Genomic DNA, 14039 nt, shown 5'->3' on the forward strand with positions numbered 1-14039 from the left:
ACCTAATTTTTTATGTAACTTACCGATTCTGGAATATCGAAGTAGAAAGTCTGCCCAACATTTCGTACTGCTGGATAGGTTACTCGTTTGTTGATAATCACACTATCGGTAACATTGTGCACGCCCCAGGTTGAGCTCGCGGAATAAGCGACTGCGACCAAGGCCAAGAGCACGCAAACTTGCACAATAACTTTCATTTTGATTAATAGTTTTTTAACTTTGCTATTTGATTTCAGCTAATTGCATGAAAAGACAATGGCTACTGTTGATTTTGACCGAAATTTCTTTGCTTTATATACTTTTAGTAAGCGTTGATAATTATTCCTTATCAAACGTAATAATTCTAAGAATTATATTAAGCACTGATAGATACAATTTAATAAGTGAAAATAGTTTATCAGTGCTGTTATTTGATTTTCTTAGGTTTTATGGCATGTCGTAAATAACAAAATTTTAAAATTTATGATCGATTTGACGGCTGTGGACAGACAACTAAGAAGTACTTTCATATTATCACCACTTTGTAGTGCTAATAGAAATTTACACGGAACTACTGATTATAGATTATAACAGATCATATTGATTAACCATGCAAATAGTAGACTTATTTATCTACCTCCTAAGCTATTTTAAGCGTAGATAACATTTGACAATTTGATGAAATTTCGACTTACTTTTGTCGTTATTAAGTCATGGCAATCATATTTCCTGTTATGTTCATAATCTAGGGTTGCTTAGGAAACGTAATTAAAACAATTAGTTAAAATTGTTTGCATCTCTTGAAAAGCTCTTGAAATCACGTCTTTGTGTTTGAAATGTTCTCATTATAATTTCTTTGGGGATTTCTTGAATTATGTACAAGCATTTCTTGAAAGAGTTTTATGCAAGAAAAATTTTAATAATGAGTTTTATTTTTCAGCACAAGTTTTTGTAATACTTGCCAACACCTTTGAAAATTATGTCTTACAGGAATATTTTTGCTCTGTTTATAGGTGCTTTTTAATCCATTATTGGCTCACAAAGAAGGTGATCCAATATTTTTCTTTTTCTGGTGGTTTAATGGTAGTCATTATCCAAATCATAGAAATTTCTCGCCTTTCGAAGGGTTTATATGACGGGAGCAGACTAGAGCTTTGTAGATATAGTGTTGTAAGGAGAAGTGCATCCTAGGATGGGTTAAGTTAGGTTAAAGTAGCTCTCAGTTTAACGGAAGAGATCCCACTTTGACTAATATCAAGAGCCCGTTGTATTTTCAAACGAAAAATCACTTGCATTGAATATCATATAAGAGCAAAAACGCCCTAAACCTATCACAAATCTGCTTTTGTGTTTTATTTGTATTTCAAGGAGGAAGTATTGAGCTTATTCTCTACAGTTGGCACCCGGAAAGATATTCAATACACTTTCAGAATCTCGATCGTTCAGTGTACAGTCAGAACTGAGACAACCACTGAAAGGTTCCATGCACCTCCTGTGATTAACCCAGGGCCAGATGGACCTTGCGACTGCAGAGCTATTGGTAGTCGACTAGTGCTTTCTGATTTGATCTGCGGCCCAACTATCCAGTAGTGAATGTTATTGAGCTCATCAATTTTACAATTTCCTGCAATACCGCTCTGGCCAGGCACCCTAACCAGACTAATTATGAAATAGCTGGATGCTTAGACATTCTTTCATTAGTTTTGATCACACTGTTAGCGAACACAAGGCTATTATCGCGTTCAAGAAGCTTAAAACTGGAGCTGAAAGATAATTACCGATAGTTTACTTCTCCATCAAGTCTCACCACTTCTCTTTTCCAGCGAGTCCTTCCCTTCTATGCCTCCCTCGAAGGTATGTGAGCAGAAAACCGACAGCGAGGGTAGGTCCAGTGACCTGGTAATCCAAGTATTTTGGTATAAAATCAAAGTGCACAATGATTCACCTCTTCTCTCCGCAGATAAATTGACATATATTTAAATTGCCTCAAAGCAAACTTGCTATATTATGACACTGACTTGCTACCGAAGCAACTAAAAGTAGAAGAAAGAAACGGTATAATAATCTCTCCATGAGAATTTATATCACTATTCAAGCTTAAAAGCTTCTATGGCCAATTGCAGTTAACTGAAAAATTCTGAAATTTAATTTAGATTCAACTTTATAATACCCAAAAGCCGAAGAGGAATGAAATAAGCGCACCGACAAATGCACGAAAAATTTTGAAGAATAAAAAGCAGAAAAGGCCAAAAGCAAAAGCAAAGCCGCCAGACAGGTTAAGGTTACAAGCCAATAAAGAAAGCGCAGTATTTTCATATGAATAGAAAGAAGCTGCTGCTGCGGCAGCGCCGCCGACTCGGGCACCTGCGGCCAACAAATGCAGCAGCTAAGCATCCAGGCAGCCAGCCAGCTAGCAGAATGCATAAAGCAAACCGAAAATTTATCAGAAAAACATTTTGCAACCTGCAACCTGAATGCCGCTGGGCGACCAACCGAAAAAACACAAGAAGCCAACGCATATACATACATGCGAGTACACAAACACCCGCACTTGTATGAATGCGAGGAAGTGCTGCTATGCGGTAAAGGAAGACGCCCGTGAAGAAAACAAAATTATTTCAAAAAATGAAATTACTTTTAGTTTTATTACATTAAAAACCGTCAAAGTGGATATTTTATAAACCAACAGAAACAATGCGGGTATGAGGCGCAAGTTTGCGGATGTACAGCTAGCTGCAGCGCGAGGTGGCAAGCGTGGTTCGAGCGTAAAATGGTGGCAGGAAAGTGCACAGATTTACTTTTACTTGCAGCTAAACAAAGAAAACAAAGCGTGGCATGCCACTGTGTGTGTGTGTTTATGTGTGTAAGAAAATTTTTGAATTCATGCAAGAAGAAGCTGAGCTACAGTTTAGTCTTCGCTTTGCACAAGCGTATTTTCATAATTCACTGCACCAGAAAGTAAAGAGAAAAAGCCGCAACAACACAAACATATCTATGTAAGAAAGCCAACGCTGCGGCGTGATAGTTGCGCCACAACGGACGGACGAGTGTGCACAGCTGCAACACGCCTCAAATAAAATATGTGGCAAACAACATAAAAATGCAAACAAAGGAAGCGCACTGAAGGCGACCTGGTGGGTGGGTGGTTTTGAGTTTGATGGTGTGTGCGTGTGTGTGCATGTGTTTGTAGGTGTTGCGGTGCAGGAAAAACTACAAAAGTTCGTATGCGGCGTTTGCGGCGGAAATGAAGCAGAAGTGCTAGTGGTTGCATGTATGGGTGAAGTGAAGCGAGGTGAAGCATAGCAGCGGAAGCATTTCAATGACGGCTGTAGAAAGGATATCCGCTTTTGATGCTACAACCAGGCACATGCATACATGCATACATGCCTACATTAATACTCACCCAAATATATATATGTATGTACATATATCACATACGCATATGAGTGTGTATGCGTGCAGGCAGGCCCGTGTAAATTTGTTTATTCATCACATGTGCTTTGCGTGCCGCAGTGGCATGCATTTTCACTTTTTCGCTACGCCACGTGATAATGTTGCAATCGTCGCAGCTGCAACGCAGCCTTTTGCTTTGCATAAAAAAGCAAATAATGCCGCAACAGAAAGTAGTGATAAGAGGCAACGTGCACGTATATGCGTTTATCCTGCAACACGAACAAATAAATACAGGCGTAAACATTAACGAAACATGTATGAAATTGTTAGGACTAAGTGTATTTTCGGGATCCCGAAATACGAATTCCGAAAATAAAACTTACAATTTCGGGACCTCGTGATTTCAAGGCTGCAACTGATATTATTGCTTTGATAGACTAATAATAATAGGAATGACACTATATGTACTGAAAATCCCGATGCAAATTCTTTATTTCACGGAAGCTATTTGAAGCTCCCGAAATTACAGTTTATGCAATATTTAATATTTTATCTTGCTGCTTATGTTCAAAAATATATACATGCATCAGAATTTTAAACAAATATGCAAAATTATTAACATTATGGGCATTTTCGGGATCCCGAAATATGGATCCCGAAAAGATTTTTTGTACATTCGGAATTTCGGAGCTTGCATTGAACCGACTGAATTAAAAAAAAAAATCAAAAATGGCACTATTTGATTTGAAAATCCAGAGAGTATTTAACATTAAGTACATTTTCGGGATCCCGAAATATGAATCACGAAAATATTACGTACAAATTCGGAACTGGTACTTATATGCTAGCATTAAAAACATAATAATAACGTAACAGTTTCTATCTTTTGATGTCCTGAAAAATGCCGCTATTTCCAGTATGCGACTTCAGGGTCCCGAAACTATGGGCAACCCTGTACTAAATACTTAAGTATGCGTCTATCATGTGTCTGCATACATAGCAAAGCATACATATGAAGTTCTATTCAAGTTTACTTCCTCTTCGCTTTGCCTACTTCGTGGCGCATGCGCTTGCTCTACTTTTAGCAGCACCCATCAACGTCCATTCCAACGTTCATATGTAGATTATGTTACTCATTCCTGTGCGTTTACCAGCTTCACTCCTAACTGATATTTGTTGCATTATGTTTTGCTTGTTTTGTTCTTGTTTATTTTTCAACTCGTTACACACACACGCACACATGAGACTTGAAGATGTTTAGATTTTTTCCTATAAAATCATGCTTTCCTCAGTGTCCTTCAATGCATACTGCACATGCCACATGGGGCACACGCTTTTCATGCAAACATAATTGTGCTGCTTGAATTGCACGTGAGTCGGCATTAACATGCACACTTGCACACATTGGCGCTGGCATATCTGGCAGCGATCTTATCTGAAATTGCACGAGCATTTCAATGCAGCTCAGTTCCGTTTTACACATGTAGGTCGCGCAAAATCATCAACAACGGAGCAGCTGTTGCAGTCAAAAAGCACATATGTCTGAGCAGTGTTTAACTTTTGTGTGAGATCTGAGGCACTTCTTGGACTTACGTTCGTGTGAACCCTGTCTACCATTGGACTTTTCAATTCACTGTTAGCTGTGGGTTGTGTGTTGAAAGAAATTTTTTCTTTGAGAAGAAGATGCAAAGATAAGAATTGTCAAAGCATTAATTGTAGTTGACGCAATTGTTAGCAAGTCTCATATTGGAGCTATGCATTCTATTAAAGTTAGAAACTCATAAGGCAAGAATTCACATCTTTCATTCAGAAGGAGTAGAAAAAATTTTACAGAATAAGGTATGAATCCCAACAGCATTATCATAGAACCAAAGCATATACATATATGAAAGCATGAAATTCTGAATATTATTTTTCTAAGCGTTTGTAAATGAATTGTTGAAGAATTAAAAAAAATAATAATAATGTGATCTCGGTATACCTAGAATGGGCAACGATGTAGAAAAAATAACCCCAAAGAGATTAACAAAAAGAAAGAAGAAGCAGGTTTGTAAAACCATACTCAACCAAGTTACAGATTGAAAATTGTTGAACTAATGCTAGAGAATAATATGAGATGTCACAATGGTAGTCTCGGAAGTCTAACAAATTCAGAATTTTAGTAAGAAAAGTGATTGAAGGAAACAATGAGATCATCGATTCAGATCCCAGATCAAAGTAATGGCATTCCTGCTAGAAAATAGGTATATTATATTGACTCATCTTATTTTGGTGTGTTTGGTAAGTCTAACTTATCCCAGCCAAATACATATACAAGGTTTGTCCGGAAAGTAATAGGACCGCACCGACTGGATTGGGTAGAGGGCGTTACTAGCAAACGAACGAGCGGCTGGTCAGTTGTCTCCGAGCACTTGCAGAGTCAGGACAAACATTTTCGCGCGACGTGATTCTGTGAGTGGTGCAAGCCGAAAATTCAGCGTTCGTTAAAGCAGAGATACGCGATTAAATTCTGTGTGAAACTCAATAAATCTGCGATAGAGACGTTTGAGATGATCAAGCAGGCTTACCCAGATGTTGCTTTAGCAATCAGTGGTGTATTTCGGAAGGAGGCTAGTTTTTAAATAATTGTAGCGATTGATTGAATAATTTTTTTTAAATTTACTCTGTTCTATTACTTTCCGGACAAACCCTGTACCATAAAAAGACTGGTTTTTCTTGAAAAATTATACTTCAAAGAACTTCGAATCAATAGCCAGTTTGGGGCTTTCGTTGCATAAAGCATAATTTGGGGAATGTAGCGAAATTGAGGGCTTTCATTGGTCACGTAGGCCCTACTGTCATGGGATAATTTGAAACCTCCGCAACCACATTTATGTTTCAGGTATGCTGAAGGCATCCCCAGTCATGTGTGACCTAAAGCAAATGTTTCTAAACATTTGAAAGCATTCTCATAGTTAAAATTTTAGTAATACAGTACCAGATTTTTGTCTCAAAGGAGCACTAGCGACCCTGAATATGTAGCCAATTTGTCGGATAGAGGTTTCAAAGTAAAAAAAGCATCAGCTGTTGCAAGTTTATTCACTTAAAGCTATTTTCCATTGACTTTCGCAAATTACGAAATTTCGCTCTATAAAATAGTCTTATTTTCACTTTACAATTTTCCATACTTCGTCAACACACTTTTAATTGCTGTTACTTAATTTTTTCCCCAACGCTCCACTTTATCACATTCTATTTATTTTCAGAGCTATTCATATCATATCCTTCCGCTCCTCTTGTTTATATTTGCACTTTTCTTTACCACTTTCACATTTTTCTTTCACTTGGCATTTTTTCATTGCGATTTCCATGTTTATTCAAAGTGTTTTGTTTTTATTTTTGTTATTGCTTGTGGTTTTTTTTGGCATTGCTGCACCCTTTCCTTCCTGCTTTCATTGCGTTACCGAGAATTTTTTAAATGACGCCATTTAGGTTATGTTGCAGCAGCAATTTACGTCCCATTTGCATTTTGTTCGTTTGCTTTTATTATTGTTTTTGTTGTTGCGCTATACGCTCATTTGCTATACTCCAGTCACACATACAAAGCTTAGCTTACTTGTTCATCCTTCGCTGCTGCTGTCGCTGCCCTCTCTGGGTATTTGCACGCTGTAATTTGTTTTCCCTCGCGTCATTCAGTCCAACGCTGACGGCTGTGCACCAACACGCTCACTAACGAACTAACTAACTAACTGTTTGGTTGGTTATTTGACCGGCTCTGACTTGCTGGCTGGCTGACGGACCGACTTCGTGGCTTTCATTCAGCCAGGACGAATGTTTGTTTATTTGTTTATGTGCTGGCTCTGCAGCAGCGTCTCTGTGGCAATGATATCCGCCAGCGCATAAATTATGCTAACATCGTTGACCACAAAACTTGGCTATGAGCATTTCAATTTCAGTTTTCTCCCTTTTCTATTTGTTCGCAATAACTTTTTTGCGATTATTTCCCCCAGTAGTTGTTCATGTGCGCTTAGTCGAGATCATCAACATTATCTTTGCGCTGGCTTTCGCCTGCATGTACTTCACTTTCGGCCGCCACTGTTGTTGCGTTGCCGTTGCATTTGCACTTTCTTACACGCCGTTTTTTCCTTGCAATTAACCACAAAGTGGCGTATTTAATATTCATAGTTGAGATTTCAGAGTTTTTCCATAAATTTTTTTGCTCTTACAGTGACTGCCGGCTGTCACGTTGCCTTGCCACGTCGCACGCACAGCACTTATCTGTTGCAGCGTGTAGCGCTAGATCTACCTGACCGCCAGCCAATTAGTTGGAGTTGGTGTATCCAATCGCCCAGTGAGGCGAGTTAACGCATTTGCTTTCTATGTGTATGTATGTATGTGTATGTACGTTTCTTCGGCGCTTTGTAATTCTCATCTCGCAATTTCATTTTCTTTGCCTTTGACTTGCTTTTTCAATTAAATATTTGCTCCAAGCATCTCCGCTGTCCGCATTTAATGCCCTTAAATATTTTTTTTTTGGTTCTTATTTCTACTTTTTCTTCACCTTGTATGGTTTGACATTGTGCCGCATTTATTTGTGGCACACCGCTCACTCGTGGGCCATTTGCCGCACGGGCGTATGCATGCAAATCACCTAATTACGAGGACAAGGTAAAATGAATTACATATTTCAGTGGCGCGTAAGGCGGAGTATACTCTAGGGCGGTTCGAAAGTGTTGGAGAAATGTCGCGTGTCTTGAAGCATCGAGTTCCTCCAATTTATTCCCGCTTGACTCAACATAGCTGTCTTTGCCTCATTAACAACGAGACGATTAATGCCTTACGCCACAAATACCTATTGTTCATAGTATTAAAGCCAGTATAGAGAGAGAGAGAGAGAGGAAAGCTAAAAAATAATTCCCTAAAGATGATTTGATGGTCGAAAACCAAATTCCTACAAATTTTTTACGTTTTACTTAACACAAATGTTGATAATATGAACTTTGATCGCTGGTTTGACAGATATCTCTCTATGAAAGACCATAAGAGAGCACCTTTTAAAAACAAGCTCAAAATTCGTTAGGTGCTTATAAGTTTACATGATTTTTGAGGCTTCTTCAACCCTCTACCACCATCATTTGATTCCAATCTGGAGCTTAAAACTAAATACAATCATTAAAATAATATTTACAACCACCTTAGTAAACATTGTTACGTGTTCCAGCAAGTGTAAATTGTGCTTTGTTCTCTCCATGATTTCTGCCATTAAATTAGTCACCATTAACTAAGGGTTCTAATGTAGCCAGCCTGATGGTTGTGATGATAAAAGATTTACACCTGCAAGTGGCATCTTCCTTTAATTAATATTTTCCTTTTCCAATTTGTTTTTTTCATACTTTTTTGTTTTACTTCGTGATAAGGTGAATTTCTTTTCATGATATTTTTTTTCTACATTGCAGAAATTCATTATTCATATTGCGTTCGCATAACTTGAGTGTAATTTTGTACTATATTACAATTAAAATGGAAATTAGTTCAACCGCTCGTGGTCCATTTGTGATAATTTGAGTATTTTCAAAAGCAATTAGCCAAAGCAAGCTGCGGGCAATACATACATACTTAGTAGGGTGTTTGGTGTGAGTGTGGCTGTAAGTCTGAGTTATACTTCACTTTTTATTTAACTTTTGATGGCAATAAATTATATGATACGACTCGTACGGCCAACAGTGTTGGAATTTGTGTGGGGAGGAATGCCTTGCATATTTAATATATTTTAGTCACAGGTGCTTAGTTCATTTCCTTCTGACTTTTCATGTGTTTAATTTCTATTTGTTTGAAAAATGCTTTCTTTTGACTCTCCGACAAGTAAAAATTAATGAAGTGTAGCGTTATACCCTAAGTTGTCTGTTTTTAAAAATACCTATTTTATGTAAAAGCGTTTAGGCTGTGTTAACCACAGATTTGATAATAGTCTTTGCTTCTTGCAGCACCCCCTGCTGAAAATATTTTTGAAAGAATACTAGAAGCACTTTAATGTCTAAATCTCAAAATGAGACTATTCAAAGTATTGTATTTGGAGCATTAGAAGCAATGTGATGAAGGGTCCTGTTGCTTGGCTTCCGATGTTCGGAAATTTTAAATCCCTATTACGAGCTTTTTGTTCCTTAAAATAAGACTTTTGAATATTAGCTATTGATAATTCGGGGTTAGGAATGAAAATTTCCGGAAAACAACTTTATAGATGGAAAGATAGGTTAGGTAAGGTTAGATTAAACTGGTAGGCAATAACCCACGGATAAACCTGTTTTGCGATGTCAGATGGCGTTCAGTTCCTAGCTCCAAGCGAAGTAGTCATCACTTAGAATGCACTTGATGCGAATACCTCTTCCGGTGCTCCTGTGTACAGGTATCGCACCATGGGGACCGCAAATGCTTACAGCGTAGTTTTGCCAAGTCGGAACAAGTGCACAAGGGATGCTCCACTGTTTTCTTGGCGACCTGCTCTAAACATTTGCTGTAACCTTCTCGAACTGTCTGCCCCATAATGCGGGCGTGTGCCGCCACCAGACAGTTACCAGTCTCTTCTATCGATGGCCAATATAAATTTTGTTTACTTCCGATCTACCGTTTTGCATATGAATATTGCAGTCTTGCAACCAGGTAGCTCGTTCCATCGTGTTTTGATTTTCTTCACCATGCTTCTGCCGAGATCGTCGTATAGACAAGGCATAGATTTCCCATGGGTTTGCAATGGCAAATACAACAGCTTGAAATATACTGTAGAAGTCCGGCAACTTAAAAGGTTACCTAACCCTGGACGGTATATAGTATTCCCGGACCAACTCCATTTTCGAGCCATCAGTATGAATGTTTAGAGTATTCCGCTTACATACCTTTACGCCAGCCATCTTTTCCATTGTATGCTTTGAACTTTCTATCCCAGGTGAAAAGTGGAGTCATATAGTCGGAGTTTACCCAACCGGCAGATGGAAAGATAAAGCTTTACGAAGACTTTATGAAGACTTTCTCTTTTGAAATTTGTATAATTTTGTATTCGAAGAAATTAGTTGTTGCAACATCTACTTCATTTCGATTAAGGTAGCTGCATTTCCGATGCTTCTTTATCAGCTTCAAGATATTTTCAAGCATTTTATTTTAATCAAAAAGAGAAAAGAATTTTCGGATTTAATCATAGATCAGAGAAATAATCCAACGTGGACAATATTCAAAAGAAACAATTAGTAAGCTCCACTTTTCTAACTCTCAAAACCGGCAACCATCTACGAAACAAGGAAAATTCACAGAACTTCTTAAATTGGTGAAGAACTTGGCGTGAGTGTAGACTTATTAATGAAAAATTCAGAAACACTATTAATGCGATGCTTCTAACCTGAAACTGCATAAGCAAGTTTATGCCAATACTTTTTGAAGTTTACAGAAAAAGCAGCACCAAAAGAAGTATTCAAAATCAAAAATTTAAATATTAATCTCTACTACTATGTACCTATTGAAACAGTGCCTTGTACTTCATTTATGAAACATTTGCATATGCATTAGCTGCCAAAGCATTGCAAGTCAATTTAAATGCAAAAGCTTAAAAAGAAATAGTCCAGTTACTGGCTACGTGTCTACCGATTTCCACTTTCGAAAATCATAAAGCCATAAAACGCACGTGGGTAATTGAACAAATGCCCAAACAACAACATTGTGTTGCACAAACATATTTATGCAAAAATCGGCATTTGTATGCCAAACAGATGGCAACTACTGCACACCAAATATGAGCGGCAAACAAAGCGCAAATAAATCTCCCGCAAACAATGCAATGACTGCCGACCACCTTCACTAGGACGGACTGTATGCATAAAAGCTGTGGCATATTAGGCGCCATATGAACTTGCCACTGAGTAGGTGTTTGCACGTGTATGTAATTGTATGCACAAATAACTATCAATCGTGAATGCAGTGCACCTATTGCCTTGGGGTATTAAGAGACAACGAACAATGCCTGCGCTCATGCGCGGCTGCGAATTAACCAACATTGTTGCAATTGTACAAGGTAGTTGTGAGTGGATTGAAAAAAGTTTGTTTGAAAACAAAAGTTGATGCAAAAATATTTTTTGAAATTTCTGGTTCTAAAAGTTAAGTGAACTTGGAAACAACTACTGGTCCTACTGTGAGTGAAGTACAGGAAAATACTTGCGGCAGTATTTTAGAGATCGGATATGCTAGATAATTGAGACTCAAGCGAAAGCTGCTCCAAAGCGAAGATTTTCAAGATGACTTAGGTTCAATGTTTAAGCAATAATCCTCGCTGTTTCGAAATTTTAGGATAAGGTACAATTACTTCACTTGTCTATGTTATAAAGAACGATGAAAAGTAGCCGGAAAAAGTATGAAATATATGACTGAAATCTGAGTCATAGAGCTGAAGAGTTTAATGTGCTTTTTTATACCCTGCACATGGTATACAAAGTTTGCGATAAAGTAAATTATCAGCTCACAACTCAGTCAATTTAGACATGGTCATCATCTGCCCGCCTTTCTATATATACGCGAACGAGTCTCTCTGGATGTGAGAAATCGATCCGAAGGATTTTTTTCTCATCTGGAAGCTGTTCATTCGTCCGACCGATATCCGACCACTATAGAATATAGATGTCATACAAACTGACCGATCAAAACAAATTTCGCCAAATACTACCGCTCCCCTTGTGAGAATTTATTTTTCAAATATATCCTACTAAAATTTGGCCTATATTATTCTCGAAGGTAATGGTACAAACTCCGAACATTTTTTTTTAGATCGGACCATTATAGCATATGGCTGGTATTCAAACTGTCCTTTCGAAATGAAGTTAAAGATCTTATTATATTCTTCTATTACTGCTATATCACCGAAAATGCATCTGTTGAGGGAGTCCATAGCTTCATAGCAACTGAGTATTTTCTTTAAAGAGATTTCTTTGTACTTTCAAGTTCATCTTCACACCCCTCTTCAGAAAATCTCTGTTATAACTTTAGTTGATTCTCTAACTTCTATTACTTGAACATTTGCTGTTATTTGTAGTCACAAGAGAATTTTCGGCGCTCTTCGCTTCTATTAATTTTCCATTTCATCGAACTTTTATCAGTCGCCCCCATAGCTGAGGGGCACAGTCGGTCATTCATCACGCGCTTGGCATCGCGAAATTAATTCAATTGAATTGAAGAATTGTACCGACCATAAGCCGTGTGCTGCGTCGGTTGCCGGGTGCCAGCAGAAGGCTACTAATATGCTTAGGTGTACCGGTGCTGCCACCGCGGCCTGCAGCGCAATGACAGCAGCCACTCATCATTTCATTGTTATGAATCATAATTCCGTGCACACAGTTTGTGTAAAGCAAGTTGTGGCGATTTTCATTTGGCAAAATGCATGCATGTCGCTGCGGCTATTAATGCTGGCTGCCTGCCGTCCCTATGTGGTAGCTGTCTGTGCATGTTTTAAGTGCGTTGTTTGCGGTGGCGGTGAAATTTCATTTTTGATAGCTCGCATCAAAGCGAATAAAGGCAAATTATGCAACAACAACAATGCGATTGCAGAGCGCGGTTTGGTTGTCGGTGTGCCAGCACCAAAGGGAAGGTCTAACAAGCTGACGGCAGGCAACGACTCATACACGACAGCACCGTTTGGGGCAGCTATTTACGATCATTGAGGCGCGAATGATGGATTTGTTGCATGCGCACTGCGCCTGCCACGAACGCGCTTACATGCATATAGGTGCATGCAGACACACACATCTGCTGACTGTTGCATCAAATCCTTGCGCCGCTGACAGTCGCGTATGCAGCGCCACTGCGCCGCCATTGGCACATGCGGGTACACAGCGTTGAATTTGGTGATGGACTAATTGAGCAGCCAAGTGAATGAATGAATGAGTGATTTGAAGTGTGGCGCGAGGTGAAAAGGAAGTTAACGTCAGTTGGCGCTGATTGCGGTGGTGGCGGTGGTGAAGGCGTCAAGAGCGTGTTTATGCTGCCCGCTGCCTACGTCAATCACACATGCGGCAACCTATATGCACACATGCAAACGCATTCTGGCTCTGCTGGGTCCATCGACATAGCATTCTGCGCTTGCAACATGTTAGCGCTGCCACGCAACGTTTTGCTTTACTCTTTGGGGGGGTCTCTGCAACTCTATGCATACATAATTAGCCCCATATTTGTGTTTATGGCAATAAAACGGTGGGCCAATGAGAGTTTTTGTTGTTTTCCATACATTTTTGTTGTTGTCGCCAAATTTTTGTTGCTGTTGTAGCTCTCCAGGTATTGCATACTTGACTTGCTTTTGCGGCCTGACTTTAGCCGCCGCAATAACGGACTAAAGACACCTTCTCCACGAAGCACGGGCAGCTGGCAACCGCTGCCACCAAGCTCTCAACTCACATACACCTACTAAGCGCACTAACACATATACATAGATAAGTATGCATATGTACAACATTTTGTGCCCTCTTCCAACCACGATATCTCGGTCGCTACTAAATTTATGTCCGTGCCGCAAGCGTGTCGTGGGTGCAGGGTTGCACGTTCATTGCAATGTGTCACTTGCAGCTTTTGTTATTTTATGTTAATGCGTGTACACTTCGCTTTCGTTGCACTTTGCTGTGATTACATTTTTCGCCATTACCGCCGCTGCTTAACTGCTTGTG

At 39.1% G+C, this 14039-nt stretch overlaps 2 protein-coding genes across 3 annotated transcripts in view; one reads left to right on the forward strand and one right to left on the reverse strand.

The window, feature by feature from the left end:
- Positions 1–14039, forward strand: part of LOC105226202 (protein Wnt-5) — a 240607-nt gene that overhangs the window by 143735 nt on the left and 82833 nt on the right. The window lies entirely within an intron of this gene.
- LOC105226194 (uncharacterized) overlaps positions 1–14039 on the reverse strand; it is a 50333-nt gene that overhangs the window by 280 nt on the left and 36014 nt on the right. Inside the window, exon 1 of one of the 2 annotated variants that reach the window (XM_011205013.4) lies at positions 24–272. The exons of the other annotated variant lie outside the window; for it this stretch is intronic. Coding sequence (XP_011203315.2) covers positions 24–197 — 174 coding nt within the window. The 5' untranslated portion in view covers positions 198–272. Of the gene's footprint in view, positions 1–23; positions 273–14039 lie in introns of those variants that run through there. 2 annotated transcript variants of the gene reach the window in all.

Source organism: Bactrocera dorsalis, chromosome 3, assembly GCF_023373825.1.
Source record: "Bactrocera dorsalis isolate Fly_Bdor chromosome 3, ASM2337382v1, whole genome shotgun sequence".
NCBI lineage: Eukaryota > Metazoa > Arthropoda > Insecta > Diptera > Tephritidae > Bactrocera > Bactrocera dorsalis.